Source organism: Cervus canadensis, chromosome 4, assembly GCF_019320065.1.
Source record: "Cervus canadensis isolate Bull #8, Minnesota chromosome 4, ASM1932006v1, whole genome shotgun sequence".
In the NCBI taxonomy this organism is placed as follows: Eukaryota; Metazoa; Chordata; class Mammalia; order Artiodactyla; family Cervidae; genus Cervus; species Cervus canadensis.
The window spans coordinates 84,109,550-84,135,233 of NC_057389.1; the positions used below are offsets into that span (position 1 = coordinate 84,109,550).

Consider the following 25,684-nt stretch of genomic DNA (forward strand, 5'->3'; position numbering starts at 1 on the left):
GTATTTCCATGTGCATTGTTTTGTTGTCAATAACATGGCAGTGAGAATTGACCAGTGTGTGGGATGAAGCTGCCGTTTATTGTAGTATTCTTTCATATGAATGGAGTGCAGTTCATTTTTTTCAGTTTTTTTATTGAGGTGTAGTTGATTTACAATATTGTGTTAATTTCTGCTATATAGCTAAGTGACTCAGTTATACACACTTATGTCTTCTTTTTTATATTATTCTCCATTGTGGTTTATTTAGGATGTTTAGTTCCCTATGCTATACAGTAAGACCTTGTTGTTTATCCTTTTTATATGTAACAGTTTGCACCTACTAACTCTAAAGTCCCAGTCCAGCCCTCCCCACTCCCCACCCCTTTGGCAGCCACAAGCCTGTTCTCTGTGTCTGAGTCTTGCGTCATAGATGTGTTCATTTGTGCAGTATTTTCTGTTCCACATAGAAGTGAGAGCATACGGTATTTGTCTTTCTCTTTTTGATTTACTTCACTTAGTATGATAGTTAATTGTGTCCGTGTTGCTGCAAATGGCATTATTTGTTGTTCTTTTTTATGTCTGTAGTATTCCATTGTATATATGTGCCACATCATCTTTACCCATTCACCTCTCGAAGGAAATTTAGGTTGTTTTCATGTCTTGGCTATTGGAGATAGTGCTGCTAGAAACGTGGGAGTGCATGTGTCTTTTTGAATTACAGTTTTTTCAGGTATATGTGCAGGAGTGGGATTGCTAGATTATATGGTAATTCTATTTTAAAATAGTTTTCTGAGGCGCTTCCATACTGTTTTCCATAGTGGCTGTACTAATTTACATCCTTCCTACAGTGTGGGAGGGTTGCCTTTTCTCTATACCCTCTCTGTTATTTGTAGACTTCTTAATGATGGCCATTCTGACTGGTGTGAGGTGGTACTTGATTGTAGTTTTGGTTTGCATTTCTTTAATAATAGCAGTGTTGAGCATCTTTTCATGGACTTATTTCATGTACCTATATTTCTTCTTTGGAGAATGTCTCTCTAGTCTTCTGCCCGTTTTTTGATTAAGTTGTTTTTGTTGTTGTTGAGTTGTATGAGCTGTTAGTATATTTTGGAAATTAAGGCCTTGTGGGTGGCATTGTTTGCACATATTTTTTCCCTTAAAAAATTTTTTTTTATTCTTTTTTTTTTGGTGGGGAATGTAGACCTTCAGGTTGTTTCCTAAAAATTCACAGCTGTTACAAATTATTTTTGTTACTTCATTGTACTGTTCACTATTTTAATTTTGATAACAAAAGCATCTTATATCAGTATAACTCTCTGTAATATATGCAGTACCCTTATGTACATCCTGATTTAGCCCTCATTTCAGACCTGTGACATTGGCAGTGTAGCATTCCATGTTTATAACTAACAGAGCTTGTCACTTCCTCAGGCTAACATTGTGAAAAATTAAGATAGTATTAACAATTGCATACTTACCTGGCAGGGGCGATACCATGATCACGAAGGTGGTTTTCCCAGGGTGAGGCTTATCCATTGCACTCCGGATGTGCTGACCCCTGCGATTTCCCCAAATGTGGGAAACTCAACTGCATAATTTGTGGTAGTGGGGGACTGCGTTCGCGCTTTCAAAAAAAAAAAAAAATTGCCTCCGTTCATTTATTTCAAAGTCTGAATTCTAAATTGTATCCAATTCTATTTCACACAAACTAAGCATGCTCTGTACCTCAACTGAGTTAAAGTATTTCTCAAAAAAAGGAAAAGAAATTATTTGGTTAGAGGTATGCCTCCTTGCCTTGTTTTGTTTTTGAGTCATGGCCTTACTGTTTCTTTGGAAGTTGACCTAAAAAGTTTTGTTTTAATGATTTGTGTGTAGGATGTTGGGACATAAATTCTTTAAATTGTCAGCAGTGAAACTGTTCACACAAGTATGAATCCTACATCTGTGGCATTTGATTTAGGTGTGGAAAGGGAGGAGGAAGGGAAAGGCTGAGGAGGTTATATTTTTCACCAGAGAATACTGCTACTACTTCTATACTTTTTTACTCAACGCCAGTCTCTGAAAGCCAAGAGACTGAGCTTTTAATGCAGGGAAGCTCTGCAAATCACTAAGTAGCCTGACAGTTCATGTAAGCTTTTCTAAAATCTTCTGTCTAATGAAACGATGGTTTGTGAAATGCTCTGGTGCTGTAGTCCAGTTTGACCCCTGATTTATGTGTGGAATCTGCTGAGTTGTGTTGAAAGCCAAGTTTAGTTGTTGATGCTGCAAAGTGACACTTCTTTTGTTATCTTAAGATATTAAAAGTAAGGTTTTCAATGTGGACGTGATTTAAGCAACACTGGGTTCCGGAAGTGAAAGTAACTATGAGTGTATTTATTATTAGTGTCTGTGGGAATTTTTGTGACAAATTCAGTACTTCTCTAAAGGTGTTATGTATAAATCTGTTTTAAGTATATACACATTTGTAAAAAATTCTAAAAAGAAATTTTGTTTAGAAAAGCAAGAAGATGGAAAATATATTGGTATGATATTCCAAGGCATGTTTGAAACATTTTTAGACTTAAATGTTTACTTAACAAATAAAAACCTGTGGAGCTGCAAACATCCCCTTGGTTTGAAAATGTATTTCATCCTATCTGTTTTCTAGGTGATATACTTAAGTATCTTTTCTGTCTTATCTCCAGAAATACAAATTATTATACTTTAAACAGTCATTCTTCAGCTAAACATGAAGAAAGGAAATATTGTGAATATCACTTTCAAAGTAGTATGTGTAGTGGGAAAATGTGTATTTTAAAATTTTTAAAATAGGAATAGCTTTACTCTGGGAAGGAAATTTGAATTTGTGGAAATGTGGATTTCTAAATAGGGAAGCCATTGATTAATTTTAAGTGTTAAACAGAAGGAACATTTACTTAGTTAAAAAGTGAAGAAAATAAAACACCTTCCATTGTAAAATTAATATTTGACAGTGGTTTCTGGCAAAGATAAATTATAAGTAAAAAGGGTGTTGCCTGGCATTGTATGTAGATGAGAAAATATGATGATAGAATAAATCATATATTAGATTTTAAAACCTCATATTTCAAATCCAGTAGAGTTGAAACATCAGAGTAACTCAGTGTTTGTATGTGCAACAATAGCAATGGTGAGCATAAAGAATTTCAGTGTCAAACAAAGGCATGTTTGTTTTCATAGAATTGGTTAAAAGAGATTTCACAGTAATTTTTTAATGGCCAAGATCTTTGATTCAGGGTGGAAATAAGCTTGTCAAGTAAATAGTAGCTGAAATAATGTTCGTGATGTTGTAAATATAACCCTTTGCTCTAATACTCTTGCTGTGGAAATAAATGAAACATACTTTACTTTTGAGCTTATGAACCTTCATAGTATTTACTCACTTCATTGGACAGAGACAGTTGCAAGACTGCTACTTCTTTGTTTCAGAGTTTGGGTGAGGTAAGGAAAGTTCATCTCTCCTTGAAAATGCATTCCATTTTCTGAATTTTAACTGTGGTGATAGTGTACGTTTTCTTCCTTCTTATCTTCTCTGAACCTATGCTTAAAGCTTAATGTGTCATTGTCCTGTAATATGTTAGAAGGCACGTCCTTTGGACTGTGTAGAATGAGGGTCCCAAATTCATGCCTTGTTATGACCTACGTTTGTGCCATTGAACATGTATGCATTAATCTCCATCGAAGATCTTCTATATAGATATAAAAATGACAGTCATTTATGTCTTCCTGATTTAGAGTCATGGCTTTGGGAAAAGATTTTATAGTCACAAAACACAATGCTCTATGAAGGCAAGGATTACTGTTTCCTTTCAGTTCTTATGTTACTAATACCTGACACTGAAAGAATACTTAAATATTTTTTTGTTGAGTGACTTACCAGTTTATTAAAGTCTTGATTTTTTTTCAGTGTTTACATTTTTTGAAATATTCTTTATCAGAGATTTAAGAAATAAAAGCTTCTAAGGATAAGTAAAGTAACTTGTTTTCTTTCCTTCTTTTTTCTTTTTCTAGACCCCCTGTTGAGGCCCTGAGTCAAGACAACAGTTTTTATACCTTTCCTGGTGGTTCAGAAACAAGTCTCTGTAGAACCAGAAACAAAGAAAGGAGATAATCTGACCTTTTCTTTACTAGATTGACTGTAAAAGATACTTGACTTCCAGGAACAAGCACAGAGAAGTAATAAAGTTATTATTTTGGCATCATTGGACGTTGATCACATTGAGAAGCGTGCTTTGTGAAGCTTCCTGAGTTGAGATTTGGAAACTTCATTGGTGCTCATTTATAACTTGGACTATCAGCATGAGTGAATTCTGGTTGTGTTTCAACTGCTGTATCGCAGAACAGCCTCAACCTGTAAGTATGAAGTGATACACATACAAATTGGGTGGGGTACTTGTTACGCATACTGTTGATTCTCAGGTTAAGAACCAGGATCCAGTAGTGATTGCAGGGCAGTTCCAAGGCCTGTCAGTGAAATTCTAAACATCTGGCTAAAGTTTGTTTTTGAGTAAATGCTATAAGAAGAACTGTGCTAGACTACTGCATGTGATTGAGAGGGTTGTAGACCAACCTCCGGTGGGCCGGTGAGAGGAGAGGGAGGCACCCTGAGGTAGAACAGCCAAGTCGGCTTTGGAATCGGTGGGTGGAAGATGGTGAGCCAGGATTTCCCATCTCATTTTCCTCACAGCAGTTCTCTGGGGAAGACACCATTATCCTTATTTCTCTGTAGACACAGGTTCAGTTTTTTTTGCTCTGAGTGGATAGTAAGTAGTCTTGGCTGACCATTTCTTGGTACCTGCCTCACTTTTGTCCCTTCTAACCTGTGCACATTTTGTTACCTCTACCAAAATTCTACCCTCCCCCTCCGGTTTTCTCTTCATCTTTTAAGATGCCTGTATCGAATGTCAACTCTGTGAAATCTTCCCCAGCTTTCTCCTTACTTAGGGGAAAATACCTCATCAGTATTTCCACCAGCTCTTTTAGTTCATTTTTCTATGGTAGGATGGAACTCCTTGCGTAGTAACTACTGTAGTCTCTTCTTTAGGGGCCCTGACCATGTTTACTTTGTATCTTCAGGATCACATCTAATACCTTGGAGAATGTGGTTATACATGCCAGCTGGTTTGCTGGCTGAATAAATGAATTTCTATTGTATTCTGTTTGGCTTAACATTTGTAACAATATGAAAGGAAGAATGAGGTGTAATCTTAAGGTTTCCTCAGATCTTTTCTGAGCCTTTCCCTGGTCATACATACACAGTTACTTTTTAATTTTCCTTATATATAGTTGTTTTTGAATGTCCTGGTCTTCAATGTCTGGCTCTGAAAAAGGGAAAATGTGAAAAAGTGAGGGCAGGGAGGAGAAGAAAGGGCACTGGCTTTTTAAATCCTCTGGAAGTCACTTCAACCAGAGGATGAGGGGCTTGCAACAGCTGGGGAGTTGTGCACCAGCAGTGGCGGCCCGTCTGCTGGGCTGCTCCTCTGTGCTCAGAAGCGGAGATGTTTGGAGGACAGGCTCCTTTTTGCCCAGCCTGGCTCCCTAGAGGAGCAGGCTGCACGATGTGCAGATACCACAGCTATGGGAGAGGGGGAGCCCTGCTCTGCTCCTCTGCTGAGAGCTGACGCTGACTAAAACTAGCTGCAATCTACTTTTCACGTTTTCCCCTGGAAGTTGCAAGCCTTAAAGAGACTCCAGAGTTCCAGAATAGATACAGCAGACAGATAATGCCTGTACAGTGGTGGTGGGGATACGGATTCCTACTGCTAACTTCTCCACGGTCTTCCCTTTTGCTACTTTTGTAATACTGTTTTTTACATTCAGTTCTTTGATCCATGAAGTATGGAGAGTTGCTTTGTGTGGCATGAGGTAGGGGTCTGACTATTCTTTCATGTTAAGTCAGCTATCTAAAAGCAGTTTATTAAATGGCCAGTCCTTTTATTAGTGACATGAAATGTCACCTTTATTATAAACTACATTTTCACATATTTAAAGAGACTACTCTCAAAATCTGTTCTGTTCTTTTGGTTACACCTGTGCCATTGTACCTGCTACCGTTACTTAGTATGTAACTCTTCTTTTTAAACTATTTTGATAAGTCCTATTTTTAAGCTGGATTGTTACTACATGGGTTTTTATTACTATGTTATCTTTTGTATTTTTTTCTTTGAATGAGATATATCATGCATCTTGTAAATCATTTAGGTGTTTACCTTACATTGTATCTAGATGTAATTGGATGAGAATTGACATCTTTCAAATTTTGATCAATTCCATTGAGAAGCATAGCATGCATCTTCATTTGTACAGATCTTTCCATGTCCTTTTATTAAGTTAAAATTTTCATCATGTAAGTTCTGCATATTTCTTGATCAGTTTTTTCTATTTTTTTTTTAATGAATTTTCGTTGCTATTCTGAAGGAAATTGTTTTGCTGTTACATTTCCTAGTGGATTTTTTTTTTTTACCATTTTGTAAGCAATTAATAATTTTTAATACACCAATTTTGTATCCAGATACCATACTGAACACTTTATATTTCTTAAATTTCTCCATACAGTTACATTTTGTTTGTCTTAATTCTCATATGTAAACTTTTTTCCCTATTGAAATCTTTCTGCATTGGTTAAGACCTCCAATATAATGTTGAATATTGTCAGTGATGGCTGAACATTCTTGCTTCTCCTGACTTTTAATGAGAAAGGTTGAAATTTACTTAAGAGTAAAATGAATATTTATTTCAGTAACCATTTACCTGTGCATTTGTTATTGTGTACAATTTATAATTTATGACTTATATTACCAATGATTGCATTTTCAACAATTTTGAAAGATTTTAGAATACTTGAATCCTATCACCATACTGTTTTCAGTATGCCTTGTAATTTTTGTTGAAAGTCATTTGTGATAATATGCTGAGTCAAAGAAACTGAGGGAAATAGTCCTGTAGTATTAGTTTTTGTGTTTACCTGTGTGGGGATTAGGCTTTGCTCACTCTTTGCTGTCGGTGTCCCAGGGTAACATTTTCTGTGGTGTCCTTTTTGTGCCCTCTTGTTTGGTTTCCCTAGGACTTCTCCTTAAGTAAGGTCTGAGAGGTCCAGGTCTTTCCATTGTGTTTCCCTGTATTTTCACACAGGAGCGCTGTTGATACGTTGGTGAGATGTTGGAGACGGGGAAGCATGGTACCCTGCCGTGGTTAGCTTTCAGCCTTTTAGTGAGCCCACGCCCGCTGGACTGGGACCTACACAAGTGCTTCTCAGTTTCGTTTCAGTTTTTTTTTTACTCCTTAGTTGAGACAGAAAGGCTAGAGGAGGCTGCAGTTGAATGTTTCCCTTCCCCAAAGTTGGTTAGTTTCTGATAAAACCCCAGTCAATGAGGAGCTGCCAAAATAGGTTTCTTTTGAGGGGAGGCTTTGTTAAGAAGAACGGGCCAATTCCCATAGTGCCAGATTGCAGAGGGCCATTATAAATTGGGCTTCCCTGGTGGCTCAGTGGTAAAGAACCTGCCTGCCCATGCAAGAGACGTGGGTTTGATGCCGGGTCCAGGAAGATCCCTGAAGAAAGATGGCGACTCACCCTAGCCTGGAAGAGTTCCCGTGGACAGAAGAGCTTGGCGGACCGCAGGCCGTGGGGTTGTAAAGAGTCGGACATGACTGAAGTGACTGAACAGCAACAGCAGTTGTAAACTGCTGAGAACCCTCCCCGGGGCCTGTGTGTGGCAGTGGTCTAGGTGTGGTTTTTTGGTGTGGTCTGAGTCAGACAGAGTTCAGGCAAAGTATCAAACCTCTCCTGATCTTTAGTTCACTGAGAATATAGAGATTGGATTGGGTGAAGTACTAGTTAGCTAAGATGATGCAAGTTAGCCTAAACCATAGTGGCTTAAAACAGACTTTTACTATCTCACAGATTGACTTAGTTGGTGTTATCTGACTCTTCGCTACCCCGTGAACTGCAGCCCGCCAGGTTCCTCTGTCCATGGGATTTCCCAGGCAAGAATACTGGAGTGGGTTGCTAGTTCCTTGTCCATAACTAAGATGATGCAACTTAACCTAAACCATAGTGGTTTAAAACAGACTTTTGTTATCTCACAGATTCTGTGGGTCAGGAATCCAGGCAGTGTGCAACCAAGTCATATCTTTGAGGTGCCAGTTAAGGTGTCAGCTGAGGCCATAGTTATCTATGTTCAGTGCAGAGCGGACCTGCTTTTTGGGTTAGTGAAGCAGTTATTGGCAGGGTTTCGTTCCTCTCTGGACCCTAACAAGAGTCTCGGTCAGAATAAGGGCCTCCGTTCCGTGTTGGCTGGAGGCCTCGCTGTTTGTCGCCACACTGGTCTCTCCACAGAACCGCTTACAGCGCGGTGACTGGCTTTTGTAATGTGAGGAAGGGGGCAGGTAAGATGGACGTCCGAATCTTTGTGACTTGCTACCACTTTCTGCTGTATTCTGGCCCATGAAATCTAGTTCACACCCAAGGGAGGGGAGTATACAAAGGCACGGATTCCAGGAGACAGGGGTCACTGGGACCGACTTCACAGGCCGCCTACCACAGATTCTGTCCGAGGCCCCGCCCAGCACTCACATTCTCTGCATACTCCCTCTCTCTCCCCCAGGAGGAGGCCACACATTCTGTTTCCAGCCCCAACTTCAGAGACTCTCAGTCAAGTGCCTGGATAGCTAGCTGTGACACATTCTTTAACCGTAGCTAGCCAACATGAAAAATGTAGTCAAAGAGGAAAATCATCTTGTCTAAAAGAGGTAACCTGTGAAAAGAAGATGCTGAATTTGTTCTGTTTCAGTGGCATATCTCCCATCACAGTACTCTCCGGGTAGACAAAACACCCTTTTAGAGGAGGCAGGGGAAATAGGCCCGTCTCTGTTTAGATAACGTCAGAACCAAACGCACTGAACCAGCGTATAGTGCTGTCGCTTATTTTAAAATTCTACCTTTCCCTCCTCTTTGCTGAAGGAGAAGGAGATTTTTCTCTGGTATTCACTTTGAGAACATGGTAGAGTTCCTGGTGGTCAAACTCGCAGGAGTACGGGGGCCCTCCTAAGACAGGCCCTCCTAAACTCTCCAGCTGCCCACACTCATCGTCCACTAATTCCTCCGTTACAGTTTAGGTTTTCCTGCACTGGTTCTGCGTGTCCTGGAGGTTTCTGCTGTCTCTCCAGTTTCGGAGGCAGCGGTTTGCGCTGTGATCTCAGTTTTCTAAAGGACCTGAGAATAGTTGATGTTTCAGTTCAACTTTTTGACTGTGTGGATTGGCACGACATCTTTTAAGCCCCTTACATGTCAGACAGGAAACCACAAGTTCTATTTCCATATTTTTTAAGTTTAATTTGTTTATTGCCAACATTCATAATGCGTATAACATTCTGTTTTACAGGTATACTCAAACTAGAAAGGCATAGATTGGGAATTTAGAGAGTGGGAGCATAAGACTTTAGAATTATAAATACAGGACATTAGAAATACATTTTCTGATACACAAAGCATTTGCAGTTTGAGTGTTTCTGTGCACATATAACATGTCTGTATTGTGTTATTGTTTAATAATACGTAATTGTATGAAATATTCCACAAGAATAGCCGTTTTGGCTTGCTGAGAAAAATGACCCCACACTTCACGGCGCCACATGGTTACTGTAGTGGAAAAACATCTGGCTTGTTGGCATTAGGAAAAAACCCTTAAAGGATGCATTAATGATTTTGTGTGTGCTTACAGCCTACAAAAGCATACCTTGCAGCTCTAGCAGACAGTATCAAGAGTTCCTTATTTGAAAGCTGCTTGGTCATCTCTAGAGCTTCCTAAAGTCTGTACCAAAATTGAGCGCTGTGTGCCAACTCTCCCACTCCTTTACCACCCCCTGCTCTTGCGCATTCCATGTGTGGAAAAGGAACAACCCCGTACTGGGGAGAACTTAGAATGCATTTTTCTGAGTAGTAGCATAAGAGTCATACTTTCCCTTCCTACTCTTTAGTTTTAGCACAGTATAGTACAGAATAAAATAGAGTCCCAATTTTTTGAGCCATGGTAATCTAAACCTTTAAAATTGGCTATAGTGTAAATGCTGTGGTTGTTGCTGCTACATATGTGCTAAGGTAGGAATCTTTAAGTTAAATGGTTGCTATTTTGCACCTTAATTTTTAAAAAAAAAAGATCTGTCAGCTGTTTACAGGAATTTAGTGAATTTTTTACCTACTTCTTATTGTGCGTTGGAGTGCTAGTGGACTTTTTTCACCAGCTTTTTTTTTGAGTTATAATTGGTATACCCGAAAAAACTGTGCATAATTAATGTATTCAGTCTGGTGAGTTTGAATGTATGTATACACATGCTGCCATCACCACAGTTAAGGTAATAAACTTCTGAGTTATCCTCAAAAACAATAAATATTGATATACAACCGCCCCCCTTTATATTCACATTACATACTTTCCCTGTATGGTGTTCCTCCACATGGTAGTGATGTTTTGTAGTGGTGTTTAATCTCTGAAATGTGTTATTTTAGACACCTATGCCAGTCATCATATATTAACACTGATATTTCTCCAGACATTATGACTTCATTCACTGTCATTCTAGTGGAGGAGATATTTAGTGAATCAATAGGTGTCTGTGATGTCAGGTAATGGTACATGTTCTGTGGAAGAAGAAAGCAGAGAAAAAGATAGAGAAAGGAAAATGGGGGAGGGATTAAGAGTGTACAGGAAAGACCTCTGATGAAATGATGTTTAAGCTAAGATTTAAGGCACACAGGTAGGTAGGGAAGAGCATTTCAGTCTGAGGAGCTTGAGAGTACAAGAGTTCTGGAAGTGCAAGGGTTGTGTGTATAAGAGGAATATCAAAGAGGGCAGAGTGGCTGTCGGCCAAGGCCGCAGTGGTGGGAAATGAGGTCAGAGATAGTGAAGGGCCAGGTCATGTATGGCCTTCCAGGCCATGGAAAGACTGATTTTTACACTTTGGAAATGGGAAATCATTGAATGGTTTTGTTCCCTTAAGTGAAGCGCGTGTCCTTTTCTCCGTGGTTTGACTTGTTACTGTGTGCCCAGACTGAGAGGCAGCGCTGCCTGCCCACGCTGCATCCTGGAGGCAGCGAGTTACCTCTTCCTACCTGCACTTCCAGCCAGTGAGTCCTCCTCTGCCGTCTGCAGTCGTGTGCGTAGCATGTTCTGAAATAAGATTGCTTATTTCCTGCAGTAACTTTTCTTACTTCCACTTTTATTGTTGTTTTGATGTGCAGTTCTAATCCGTAGTAGTAGGGGTTGTGTACGTAAGTGATGAAGTGGTTACTGCCATTTAAAGAAAAAATGAAGGGCACTGTTCTCCAGGTATTAGAGAGTCTAAGATTTCTTCAAGGGAAATAGGTGAAGAGTTGGAGGGAGATGGGATGGGTCAGTAGACAGAGGTTGCTTGTAGACCTTAGACTGAGAGGAAGAGCCAATAATAGTTCAATGAAAGGTGGCTAGAGGAAGCTCTCAGTCAAGGCATTCTGGAATTTCAGAGGATTTATGCCAGGCAAGAACGTTTGCTCAAGTGTGATGCATCTCCGTCAATACTGTGTGATGAAGACCCCAGATGGCATGATTCATGTAGAACTTCCTTTTTCAGGAATCACATTCCCACACACCCTAAATGAGGTGTGAATTTGATTGATACGGTATCATTTTTCCTTTTCCTGAAAATGCAAATATGCCTGCTCTTAATTTGTTTAACTAAAAGTCATATTATATAACTATAGTCCTCTCAAACCATTTAACAGATGAAGTTTTGTAAGTGAAAATTAAAAATCACCCTGATCAGTAGAGAAATGAAAAATATCCCTGCTTTGTAGAAAGGCAGTGCAGAGGACTGATTCAAATGTCTTAACCATATGCTAAACCTGGAAACGAGGCAAGATTATCTCACTCACTGGGACTGCCTGTGCTGTCTCAGGAGCAGCTTCTGGATTTCCTCTAGAGACAGTAAGCTGCTCTCAGACATGGTGGATGGTACGCCCTCTGTACTTTCATATACCTCCGGGAAAGTGTGAATTTGTGTACATGAACTTTGAAGACAAGCTAGAAAGGCTCTTGGCGTGAGGCGCTGCCGTCCTGTTTTGTGCCCAGTCAGGAAGTGCTCAGTCCGTGTCCCTAGCCTTCCCTGCGAATACCAGCTGGAGAAGTGCGGGAGCGGTGGGTGAGAGGCGGGAGTAAAGGACGTGGTCGCAGAAGGCCGTTCTTCTTAGAAACTGGAAGGCTTTTATGTTTGTTGATGTCAGAAAGGAAATTGTTTTCTTTAATGCTTTTATTAAGTTGATCTTGATTTAATTTCAGTTGGAGTTTTTCAATATATACATGAAAGTAAAGCAGGCTGTTCCTTAGCAAGCCATGAGGTTGCTGCCATTTATCATTTCTTTTTTTTTTTTTTTTCATTTATTTTTATTAGTTGGAGCCTAATTACTTTACAGTATTGTAGTGGTTTTTCATTTATCATTTCTTAAAAAGCGACATCAGCAAAAATAATAATTCAAAAGTAGACGGTGGTATACTCAACCTCATGCACTCAGCTTTAGCAACATTGATTCATATCTGATCAGTGCATCTACTTTGGCTTTTTTATATTCTGAAGTCAAATTTCAAGCATTATTTCATTTTATCTATAAATATCTTTAGTTTTTATCTCTGAGATAATGACTGTTATTTAACATAACCACAGTACCATTATCATACCAAAAAACACTTTAAAAGTTTCTTTTACTTATAAATGTACTATATAATGAATAGTTAATAAAACAATTATATTATGAATCAAATATTACCCAAGTCAAAAAGTGGAGCATTGCCAACACCCTGGGAGCCCCTTAGCATTCTCATTTACATCTCTTCTCCAACACCTGGAGGAGCTGCTGCCCTGCTGCTTGTGGTAATCATTTCCTTACTTTGTTTTATGATTTTTCCATTTGTGTGTGCCCTGAACAGTATAGTTGGTTTACCTGTTTTAACTTTAAATGAGTGGTGTTGCACTGGATATAATTGTGTTTTCTTCTTTAATTCAATATTAAATTTAAAAGACTAATCTATATTGAGGCCATTAGCTGAACTTAATTTCCTCTTCTCTAGAGTGTTCTGTTGTTATGACTACACCATGTACATCCATATAGCCCTTTTGAAATTCTGAATTGTTACTAATACGGAGCTATTATGAATGATGCTCATTTGGGCCTTTGTGAATGTGTTGCCTGGTGAACACATGCTAAAAGTTTCTCTAGAGTTTAAGGGGTGAAATTACTGTTTCTAAAGTCTTAAGGACACTAGCTTTTACCATGTAAGATACAATTGTTTTAAATGTTACTGTTGTTAATTCAAGTCACTAAGTCTTGTCCAGCTCTTTGAGACACCGTGGACTGCAGCATGCCAGGCATTCCTGTCCTTCACTATCTCACAGAGTTTGCTCAAATTCATGTCCATTGAGTCAGTGATGCCATCCAACTATCTCATCCTCTGTCGCCCTCTTCTCCTCCTGACGTCAATCTTCCCATATCAGGATCTTTTCCAATGAGTTGGCTCTTTGCATCAGTTAGTCAAAGGATTGGAGCTTCAGCTTTAGCATCAGTCCTTCCAGTGAATATTCAGGGTTGATTTCCTTTAGGATTGACTGGTTTGATCTCCTTGGCGTCCAAGGAACTCTCAAGAGTGTTCTCCAGCACAATTGAAAAGCATCAATTCGTGACACTCAGCCTTCTTTATGGTCCAGCTCACACATCTGTATGTGACTACTGGAAAAACCAAAGCTTGTACTATGCAGACCTTTGTCACCAAAGTGATTTTTAATGTGCTATCTAGGTTTGTAATAGCTTTCCTTCCAAGGAACAAGGATCTTTTAATTTCATGGCTGCAGTCACCTTCCTCAATGATTTTGGAGCCCAATCTACCACTGTTTCTACTTTTCCCCTATTTGTGTTAAAGTGATGGGACCAGATGTCATGGTCCTTGTTTTTTGAATGTTGAGTTTTAAGCCAGTCTTTTCACTCTCCTCTTTCACCCTCATCAAGAGGCTCTTTAGTTCCTCTTCACTTTCTGCCATTAGAGTGGTATCATCTGCATTTCTGAGGTTGTTGATACTTCTCCTGGTAACCTTAATTCCCGCTTGTGATTCATCCAGCCTGGCATTTTGCATGATGTACCCTGCTTATCAATTAAATAAGCAGGGTGTGACATACGACCTTGATGTACTCCCTTCCCCGTTTTGAAACCAGTCTGTTGTTCTACGTCTGGTTCTAACTCGCTTCTTGTCTTGCATACAGGTTTCTCAGGAGACAGGTAAGGTGGTCTTATATTCCCATCTCTCTAAGGATTTTCCAGTTTGTTGTGATCCACTCAGTCAAAGGCTTTAGTGTAGTCAGTGAAGCAGATGTAGGTGTTTTTTGGGAATTCCTTTGCTTTCTCTATGATACCCAGCGGATGTTGGCAATTTGATTTCTGGTTCCTCTGCATTTTCTAAACTCAGCTTGTGTATCTGGAAGTTCTTGGTTCATGTATTGTTGAAGCCTAGCTTGAAGGATTTTGAGCATTGCCTTGCTAACATGTGAAATGACTTCAATTGTACAGTAGTTTGAATATTCTTTGGCATTCCCTTTCTTTGGGACTTGGATGAAAACAACCCTTTTCCAGTCCTGTGGAAAACGCCAGTGCTGAGTTTTCCAAATTTGCTGGCATATTGAGTGCAGCACTTTAACAGCATCATCTTTTAGAATTTGAAATAGCTCAGCTGGAATTCCATCCCCTCCACCAGCTTTGCGTACAGTTATGCTTCCTAAGGCCCACTAAACTTCACACTCAAGGATGTCTGGCTCTGGGTGAGTGACCACACCGTCGCCGTTACTCAGGTCATTAAGGACTCTGTATTCTTGCCACCTCTTCTTAATTTCTTTGCTTCTGTTTTAAATGTGGTTTTACCAAATTTCGTTCCTGCCAGCAGTTTGAGTGTACCAGCCATTGTTCCGTAATCTCATCAAATGCATGGTATTTTCAGACTTTTAGTTCTTATCAGTCTGAGAGGAAAAGTTTAATCTTGCATTTTAATTTAATGAGAATGAAAAGTAACCTGATTTTTTTTTTTTAAACTTCTGGTTGTGAGTTTCAGGATTATACACATATCAGAGATTTCTTGAAATCAAATCCTTCGATCCAGCTCTTCCACACTTTTTGTCCTCTCTGCATATTGGTATTATACCATGAGTTCTTTGAGAGTACAAAGAAAGACACATTTAGATGATTTGAAGCAGAGTAAGTCAAGATATTATGCTGTGGGAGCTTTCATTCTTGTGTTTAGTTTCAAGTATGATTAAACGTTAGTCTGAGGCTTTCTAGTTGCTCTGTAGTAACTAGAATAGAAATGCATTCAGAAACCACCAGGCATGTCTGTCATCCTATACACTAAATATTAGTAAAATTTAATTTTTAAAAAAGATGAAAAGTAAAAATAGAAGGTTAAGTCTTTTCCTGTAGCATTCCAACACTCCCAGGTGAGCATATTCACATTTGGGACCATTGAATACAGAACAAGTCAGAACATGGAGCTCTGGAGTTGAGAAACAGGATTATCTTACCTTTATTGTGATAAAAATAATTATCACTGGGGGAAAAAAATAGGAAAGAAACTCAGGGAAAGATTTTTTCAGGGAGTAGGAAGAGAAAAAAATAATGTGGTCAAATAGTTTAAAAAAAATATATATATATATGTATATATGTGTGTGGTGGATAAGTCCTAACAATTTTCTTCTCTATGCTCATTACAAAATACTGTCTATATCTTCATAAAGAAAATGTTCCTCATCTGTGAGGTCATGTTAAGTAGCTATTGTGAGCTCCTATGAACGGGCAGCTTATGTGAATACTGAAAAGTTTCTTAAAAGATCTTTTTTGCAAATCGTCTCACCACATCTGGGAGATGGTCGTGTTTTGGTGGGAAACACTTCCTTCAGTACATGTTCCGTCATTTGTGTGAATGCTGTGAGTCTGCATCTTTTCATAAGGCTTTGAATTTTTAAAATGGCTAAAATTAAGGTTCTTCTGAAACCTCAATAGCATGAACCTTTGCATTGTTTTGTTTTTACTGATTTTTGGGTTTTATAAACCTAGAAACAGCAAGGATAAAGAGGATTAAGCCTTTATTTGTCCAGAGTTGGTGGTTTGGGTCCTGATTCTCACATGGCCTTGGTATATACAAATGGGATAGAAAGTTAAGGACCTCAAATGTATTATTTTCAAAAATCAGAAGAGAAAAGAAAAGAAGTCAGTATCAGAGAGGTAAAGTCTAGGTAATAAACTGTTCATAGTTGTAGAAGAGTAAAATGTTTATGCAAACTTTATATAATTTGTAATTAAAGAGGAGTTAGAATTTGAGTAATCCTGGGACCTAATATTGTATTATAGCAATATTTTAGTAATTATCTGGGACATATTTATAAATACCATATAAGACCTTTTTAAAAGCACTTAATCTGTTCATCTGACATAAACACATAAAAACCATTTTGTTTTTCTTCTTTCTCTGCTTTAAACATGTTTATGATGGGTAGAAAATATTACAGATCAATTTTGTTAGCTCTTATATGCAAGACAGATTCTAAGATCCCACCAAATAGCTCCTTTCAGTACTGAGTCAAGTTTGGTCTCTCATCACCTTTATACATAGTAAAAATTTTTCTAATATTTTAGATGTTTCCAGTGCTCATGTTCCACTTAGTTTTGTAGATTCATCATTCTTTTAGTTGTTTGAAGAGCTATTTCAGTGCTTATGTCCCTCTGTTTTAACTGGTGGGACAACATTTGTTTTATTTTTGTGCGTTACTTGTTACTTGTTTTCATTTGTGAATTGAGAATAATTTTCATACAATCATAAAATTATAATCTTAAAGGCATATAAGCAAGTGTCTAGTCGAATGCATTACACACGGATTTGGAAGCTACTAAGAAGTGAACTAGTAGACTGAATTAAGGCTGGTGAGTTAATGGGCAGAATCCTGCCATTTTAAGACTAGTTTTCACTAGTATGTGTTTTGATAAATTAAATGGAAGTTATACACACATTGGATATTTACTGTTCTACATTGAGCCAATTAATTAAACCTCAGCAAATAGAAAGAGTGACACATACCATGGCAATAGCACCCCACTCCAGTCCTCTTGCCTGGATAATCCCATGGAGGGAGGAGCCTGGTAGGCTGCAGTCCATGGGGTCATTAAGAGTCAGACACTGAGTGACTTCACTTTCCCTTTTCACTTTCATGCATTGGAGAAGGAAATGGCAGCCCACTCCAGTGTTCTTGTCTGGAGAATCCCAGGGATGGTGGGAGCCTGGTGGGCTGCCTTCTCTTGGGTCGCACAGAGTCGGACATGACTGAAGTGACTTAGCAGCAGCAGCAATGGACTTCAATATATTAAAGTAGATGTTGTATTTGTGACCCCATGGACTGTAGCCCACAAGGCTCCTGTTGTCCACGGGATTCTGTAGGCATAAATACTGGAGTGGGTAGCCAAACCCTTCTCCAGAGAATCTTTCCTACCCAGGAATCGCATCCTTATCTCCTCCAGACCCCGCATTGGCAGGAAGATTAAATACTTAGCATAGTGCCTGGCTTGCAGTTAAGTGCTCTTTTGTTTTTCGTAATCTTTATTTATCTGGCTGCATCAGGTGTTAGTTGAGGCATGCAAGATCTTTGCTGCGGTGTGCAGGCTCTAAGAACTGGGGTTCAGTAGTTGGGCTGCATTGAGCGTAGTTGCTCCGTGGCATACGGGCTGTTAGTTCCCTGACCCCAGGGATCAAAACTGCATCCCCTGCATTGGAAGGCAGATTCTTAACCCCTGGACCATCAGGGAAGTCCCATAAGTGCTCTTTTTGTGGATGTTGAGTTGATGAATTGTAGTTTGCTCTCATTTTAAATAATAGTTGATTTTGTTTTGTTGTGCTTTAAATCTCCATTGGTTATTTTCAAGCACATGCTATCTGAAATGAGTGGGACCTTCAAAGCTTGAAAAATCGGCCTCTTTCTAGAAGTATTTTGGTTCGGTGTGGTTTTCACTTACCGGGAAGGGAGATCCAGGTATGCAACAGAGAGGATATTGGATAAACATATCCACATGCAATCTTCTCCCTCCTGAAACCGCACTTTGTTTGACATTAAGGGAGTCTGAGGGCTTCCCCGGTGACTCAGTGGTAAAGAACCTGCCTGCCAGCACAGGAGACGCAGGTCTGATCCCTGGGTTGGGAAGATCCTCTGGAGAAGGAAATGGCAACCCACTTCAGTATTCTTACCTAGGAAATTCCGTGGACAGAGGAGCCTGGCGGTCTAAAGTCCATGAGGTCACAAAAAGTTGGACTTAGCGACTAAACGATAGACAATAGAGGACTGTCTAAAATACCAAATCGTTTTCTTTTCCATGAATGAAAGGTAATAAAACAGATGATAGACTGGGAATTTACAGAACATAGCCACACCCAGTTGCCTGCAGAGAGGGATACTGACCAGAAGCAAACCAGTGTCTTTAACTGCCTTGTTCCCGCGAGGCCTGCAGCTAGGTTTGAGCTGCCCAGGGTGGCCTGAAGCAGGTTGTTCTCTAGAGAACTGACTCTACAGAAAAGACCCAGTGATGTGTGTAGTTGTGGACACCCCAAGGGAAAAATCAATTAACCATTATTTCATCTGTCGTTGAACACAACAGTCAGCGTGCTCAGAGCCATGTGTACTAACCCTCATGTGGGCAGTCCAAATAATTCTCAGGCATGAGGAAAGCTAAAGGAAATTAACTGAAAGAACTGAGGAAATTGATGATACAGGAAATAAAAAAGAACTACAATGAAAGTGTCAGCATTCCTCAGATGATTAAGATGTTAGGCCCACAAAACAAGAACAGTGTGCCTCCAAAGAAGGGGTGGGGAGGAGAGAGAAAGAACAAGTTGAGAACAAATGGTGTTTGGAAGTGATTGATAAGCTGAAGTAAGCCAAGTAGAAGGACTAGAAGATAAATCTTTTTTTAAAAAGTGAAAGTAAAAGGTAGAAACAAAATTTAAAAAAAGAAATGGATGAAAAGTACAAGGGAAAAGTTAAGAAAATTAGATGATCAATCCTGAAAGTTCAAATCTGCCACAGAATTTCACGAAGTAGAAAATAGTCATTGAGGAGAATAAATTATCAAAGTAATAATACAGGAAGATTACCCTGTAGTTAAAAAAAACAGACAGACATTTTGGGCCTTTTTAAAGGTCAGTTGAGTCAAAGATACTCCTTTTGTTTAGTGAAATTTCAGACTGTATGGGTTAGTCGTTTAGCTTTTTAACCAGTTATACTGCAAGAAATTTGTGGTTGGTGTTGAAACAATATGTTGCTTTCATAGGAAGTTAAGCAAATAAAAAGAAGAAAGTCAACACAAAACATAGTACAAGAAAAATAATTACATAGAACATTGCTTGACTTAATTGTGAACAATATTTACAGAAAGTTAATACAAGCATTTTATTTTCTTTTTCTATTTTACATATATGTTTGGGGGTGATTATATGACTGTTTTTGAAACACCAAGGTGTTTACTTTTGAGTGACTGTGTGTGGTGGAGGAAAGAAAAGAACAGTGGACAAGGAAGACTCCCAGACCTGCTTTTACCTGTGGGTCCTTGGCAAGTGATTCGCTCTCTCTCGGTACAGTATTGTCCTGTGGCTTGCAGTAACAGATTATTACAAGCTTAGTGGCGTAAGCAACACGAATTTATCATCTTTACTTCACTGCTGTAATATCAGTGTATTACTCACATTTTCTTTGTTCAGTATACAGTCATTTCCTGAAGTTAGCTCTTGTTGCTTAGTTGCTGAGTCATTTCTGACTCTCTTGCGAGCTCCCTGGACCATACCCCCAGCCTCCTCTGTCTGTGGGGTTTCCCAGTCAGGAGTACTGGGAGCGGGTTGCCATTTCCTTCTCCGGGGATCTTCCTGACCCAGGGGTCACACTTGTGTCCCCTGCCTTGGCAGGGGGTTCTTTACCGCTGACCACCAGGGAAGCCCTAGTACACGTGAAGCTCTGTGACTCGGACTGGGACTTGAACCCGCGTCTCCAGCCTGGCCAGAACCCACAGTCTTCCAACTCCGCTCACACACTCCATTTCAGGACTTAATGAAGCTGAGGTTCTTGGTTGTCTCATCGCAGAAATAATCCAGTGAAAAACAAAGTGGTAGGTAAAAAACGGATTTATTTAGTGAGAAACATACTCCACCGACAGAGTGTGGGCCGTCTCGGGAGGTGAGACAGCCCCGAAATACGGCACGGTTAGTTATTATGGGTTGGTGTGGGAGGATTATTCCCACTGTTTCAGGGAGGGGGGTAGTGGGGATTTCCAGGAATCGGACCACTGCCCACTTTTTGATCAGCCTCGAGACTGTCATGGCGGAGTGTGTCAGTTAGCTTGCAGATGCATACAGTGAGCGTCCACCGAGGCTCAAGGTCGAGTGAAGGTTGACCCGTCTGCCATTTTGTACCTGTTTGGTTCTGATCAGTTTATGTCACGTCCTCAGGCTTCATCGCTCTTCTGATGTTTGTGCCCTGCCCCCTTCCCTGCTCAGCCCCCCATATACATATGCATGCATGCCCAGGTGGACGTGTGCTAACAGAAACTGGTGTAAAGACTTTCACACTCTTGAGATTGAAAAATACATCACTAGTGCTTAGAAAAGCTATGTCAGCCTTCTTTTGAAGCCTGTTTTGTGTTTCAGTTTTCATACTTGCGTTGTGTGGCTTAGACCAGACACAGACTCTGAAGAGAAAAGGAAATCACTGTTCACGAGGTTTGTTCTGCGAAGGGAGAGCAGCTCATTCCTTCAGTTTGCATTTAGCAGTTCTGCCCTTGACAAGGTCACTGTAAACTCACTTGGAGATTCCCTATCAAAAACAAATTTGGGGGCCTCCCATGAACTTCTCATCTGTTAACCAACTTTGAAATTTATACTAGGTGGGAAAAGGCTATTTATCTGCTAAACTCTAAAGGGCCAAATGAAAATAGCACTGTACTCAGGACTGAATTTTAGGTGTGTTACCAGCAGCCCACCTGTGTATAAGTATTTCCAATGTGAAATCCCTTGCCTTTCTGTACGCTGACTTAGGTCTCAGTCCGTTTGTGACCCTAGCTGGATGTTTGGATTTCTCTGTGGTGATTGATGACTCGGCTCTCATCTTCTGTAGAATTCGCTCTTACATAAGCCTCTTCACCTGAGGACCACTTCCGTTGTTCTGTGAGTGCACACACTCTGGAAACCAGAGCAGTGGAATTATCATTTATTATTCCCAGAGTGTATCTTCATACAGTACAAGTTGGCATACTGAAAAGGTTTATTGTTTTCTGAAATTTTGACAGATTTTTTTTTCCCTTCTATCTTTGCAGTCTACTCCTTCCTTCTCTCCATTTTTCTTACTTATCAAGGATTAATACTAATTCTGACATATTAATTAGAGGTTTTTGGTTATGATCTTAGAAACCAAACTCCCAAACTGGTGGTATCAGTGCATAGACTACCCACAGGAAAGCTGAATCTGGCTGCTTAAACATTTGTTTAAGAAAAAGAAACATTTGTTTAAAAAGAATCCCCAAGACCTGGGACTTCTCAACTCTCTTTCTTGATTCTTTGCACATTGGCTTCTTACTTTCTGACTAGAGGTGGGTGTTCTTTTTCCCATGGTTGCCCTCAGCTCCAGGTTCATCATCTCATTTTAACAACCATGAGGAGGAAAGGGCATCTCCCTGCTGTATAGTCCTTCCCGGGGAAGGATTCTGGCCCAGAGTGTGTCCTGTGCACACACCATGGTCGTGGTTGTGGACTACTCTGGTTGACACCCTATGAAAATCTTCCGGTTGGAGTTAGGAAGAGGTGATTTCTCGAAAGGAAAGGAAGTGGGTTGTTGCTTCCAGAACAAAGTATGCAGAAAGAAGTGGCATATGTCCACAATAAAGAGTTATGCCTGTTTATACAGGATAGAAATAAAGTGTCACTTTGTTGGTCTGAATATCTATTAACTACTCTGGTAAAATGTTACAGTGAAAGTGAAAGTCGCTCAGTTGTGTCTGACTCTTTGCAACCCCATGGACTATACAGTCCATGGAATTCTCCAGGCCAGAACACTGGAGTGGGTAGCCTTTCCCTTCTCCAGGGGATCTTCCCAACCCAGGGATTGATAGCAGGTCTCCCACATTGCAGGCAGATTCATTACCAACTGAGCCACAAGGGAAGCCAAAAATGTTATAAAGCTGCTTCAGATCCTTTAAGAACAATTTAAAAAATTTAATCATTGTAGGTCTAGAATACCCAAAGCTATTGTTTAGGTGTGAAAAATAAACTGAGAAGTTAACCCGAATCAGTAAAATAAACTAAAAACTAAGGATATGAGAATTATACAAAAGCTCCCACTCTAAGAAACAACAGTTTTGAATGTCAAAAACTTGAATATCTTTAGCAAATGCTGAAGTAAACATTGATAGAATTGTTTGGTTCTAAGTTGTGTCCAGCTCTTTGTGACCCCATGAACTGCAGCATGCCAAGCATTCCTGTCCTTCGCCATCTCCTGGAGCTTGCTCAAACTCACATCCATTGTGTCAGTGATGCCATCCAACCATTCCATCCTCTGTAGTTCCCTTCTCCTCCTGCCTTCAGTCTTTCCCAGCATCAGGGTCTTTTCCAGTGAGGTGGCTTTTCACATCAGGTGGCTGCAGTATTGGAGGCTCAGCTTCAGTGTGAATACTCAGGGTAGTTTTCCTTTAGGATTGATTAGTTTGATTTCTTGCTGTCCAAAGGACTCTCAGTGTTTCCAACACCGCAAGTTGAAAGCATCAGTTCTCTGACGCTCATCCTTCTTTATGGTCCAAATCTCACATCCATCCATGACCGCTGGGAAAACCATAACTTTGACTGTACGCACCTTTGTTGGCAAAGTGATATCTTGGCTTTTTAATACGCCTTCTAGGTTTGTCATAATTTTTCTTCCAAGGGGCAGCCATCTTCTATTTTCATGGCTGCAGTCACCAAAGTGGAAAAGTGAAAGAAGGCCATAGGCAGTGCTGGTTATGTACACCTTCCTCAGGGTTCTAGTTGAGCTAAGGTCTACAAGCAGTTACTTCAGTTATCTTTTGGCTTTTGTGCCACATTAAGTAAACTTGATATAAAGATAATGAGAAAAAGGTATATTAAATATTAATATATTATTAAATGGTTTATTCACATGATTTTCATCCTCTCCCCCAAATCATAACCACTATATGTCGTTTTGGACACTCTATCAGAACTCATCAAATATTAATAGGTAGTAAAATCCTCTGTGAATCATTTATTTTTGTATGTTTTAAAGTCACGGTAATAATATCTTTCCCCCACAGTTACTTTATTATGTCTAATGGTTTTTTATGTTTTCTTTCTCTGTTATAATGTGTTTTGCTTACTATTTGTAGAATATAAGATAATGTATTTTATATATTGCCCCCAGTGTTCATCAGACTTGGCATGAACTTGGAGTTCATGGACACAGATAGGAGATAGTGAGTTTAGTAACTCAAATCATCACTGATACCTGTAAATAGATGTATGAACTCTGTAATCATCTTGGTACGCTTAGGATTTATCCAGTCATTACTGGAATAAAACCATGACTCACACTTGTGGTGTGTTTGTAGAAATCTTGGTTGAGTCCAGAGGCAAGGAATGAAAATGGTGAGATGTAGATCGTATGAGGGTGATGGAGCTAAAGTTTATTTCACTACTTTCGATCTGTAAGTAGGACTAGGTCCCCACATCCCAGTTTTATTGAAGTAATTCACATATAGCATTGTGTTTGTTTAAAGCGTACAACATAATGATTTGATATATAAATATATTGTGAGATGCTTACCACAGTAAATTCAGTTGACACTCAACACCTCATATAAATTATTTTTACTTTTTATGACAACTTTTAAGATTTATTCTTAGCAACAATCAAATATATAAGACAGTATTGCTAACTAGAGTCACTATGCTGTACTTTATATCCCCAGAACTTACAACTGGGAGTTTGTACCTTTTGGCCCCTTTAACCCATTCCTGCCACCTCCACCCCCACCCGTGTCCCTAAGCCCCTGCCTCTGGCCGCCACCAGTCTGTTCTCTGTTCTCTGATTTCAGATGGCAGTGACTTTGCACAGCGCTCATTTTTCTTTCTAACTGAGTTTCATTTAGCATCACGGCCTCCAGTTTCATCCGTGTTGTTATGAGTGGCAGTGTTTCCATCCTTTGTTTTTTGGCTGAATAAAATTCCACTGGTACCAAGAATTTCCAAAAAATCCCATTTTTTGGTACCAAATTCAAAAAATCGTTGCCAGGAGTGATGTCAAGGAACTTGTTCCCGGTTTCTTCTAGAGTTTTACGGCTTCAGGCCTTGCACTCAAGTCTTCAGTCCATCTTGAATAGGTTTTTGGGTGTAGTGTAAGGTGTTGGTCCAGTTGGATTCTTTTGCATGTGGCTGTTCCGTTTTCCCAGCATCATTTATGGAAGAGACTGTCTTTTCCATTGTGCCATTCCCCTGTTCATAATTTGTTTCTGAGTTCCAGCAGTTTTCTGGTGGAGTCTTTAGGGTTTTCTGTATATAATATCATGTCATCTGCAAATAGAGACAGTTTACTTTTTCCTTTCCAGTTTTGATGCCTTTCCCCCCTCCTTGCCTAATTTCTCTGCCTAGGATTTTCAATACTATATTGAAAAAAAAAGTGGTAAGAGCGGGCATCTTTGTCTTGTTTCTGATCTTAGAGGAAAAGCTTCTCGCTCATCACCACTGAGTACATGTTAGCTGTGGGTTTTTCACCTACAGGCATAATGATGAAAAAAAAATTGTGAAAATTGCCAAGATACAATACAGAAACACAAGTGAACAGATGTTGTTGGGAAAATGGTGCCAGTGCATTTGGTCAATGCCCAGTTGCCACAAACCTTCAATTTGTGAAAAATGCGATATCTGTAGGGTACAATAAAGCAAAGTACAATGAAATGAGACGTATCGTTACAGAGTCTTTTTTACGTCAGAGTATGTTCTCCCTACATACCTGCTTTGTTTAAGAGTATCCCATCATAAATGGATGCTGAGTTTTACCAAATGCTTTTTCTTCTTCTTTGAGATCATGTGACTTTTACCCTTCATTTTGTTAATGTGCTATGTCTTATTTTGTGATTGCAGATGTTGAACAGTTCTATCTCTGTAATCACACTTTGACTGTTGAATTCAGTTTTTTAAGATTTTTACATCTGTTTTCATCAGGATTATTGGCTTATAATTTATTTCCCTTAGTGGCCATGTGTGGTTCTGTTACCAGGATTATGCTGGCCCTGTAAAATGAGTTTGGGAGTATACTCATTTTTTTGTGAAGACTTGGAGAGGATTGATATTACTTCCTTTTGTTTATTCTTTAATGTGTTCTTTTCTTTGGGCTGTGCTGGAGCGCACAGGACCTTTTGTTGCGTCCTGCAGACTCTCTCACTGTGCCGCGTGGGCTCCGTCCTTGGGGCACGTGGGCTTGGCTGCCCCCGGCCTGTGGGATCAGACCTGTGCCCCGGATTGCACAGTGGCTTCTTAACCACCAGCCACCAGGGAAGTCCCGGTATTAATTCTTTCTAACTGTTGGGTAGAGTTCACTGGTGAGTCATCTGGTCCTGTT

General features: G+C 39.7%; 1 protein-coding gene and 1 non-coding gene across 7 annotated transcripts in view; both read left to right on the forward strand.

Annotated features, from left to right (window-relative positions):
• CDC42SE2 (CDC42 small effector 2) overlaps window positions 1-25,684 on the forward strand; it is a 108,278-nt gene that overhangs the window by 56,807 nt on the left and 25,787 nt on the right. For all 6 annotated transcript variants that reach the window (XM_043465981.1, XM_043465980.1, XM_043465983.1 and 3 more), the window contains one exon: window positions 4,009-4,350. In XM_043465981.1, the coding sequence (XP_043321916.1) occupies window positions 4,297-4,350 (54 nt within the window). In that variant the 5' untranslated portion in view covers window positions 4,009-4,296. The remainder of the gene's footprint in view (window positions 1-4,008; window positions 4,351-25,684) is intronic.
• On the forward strand, window positions 1,450-1,609 carry LOC122441160. Its single transcript, XR_006269292.1, has one exon. It is a non-coding gene; the product is annotated as a U1 spliceosomal RNA (small nuclear RNA).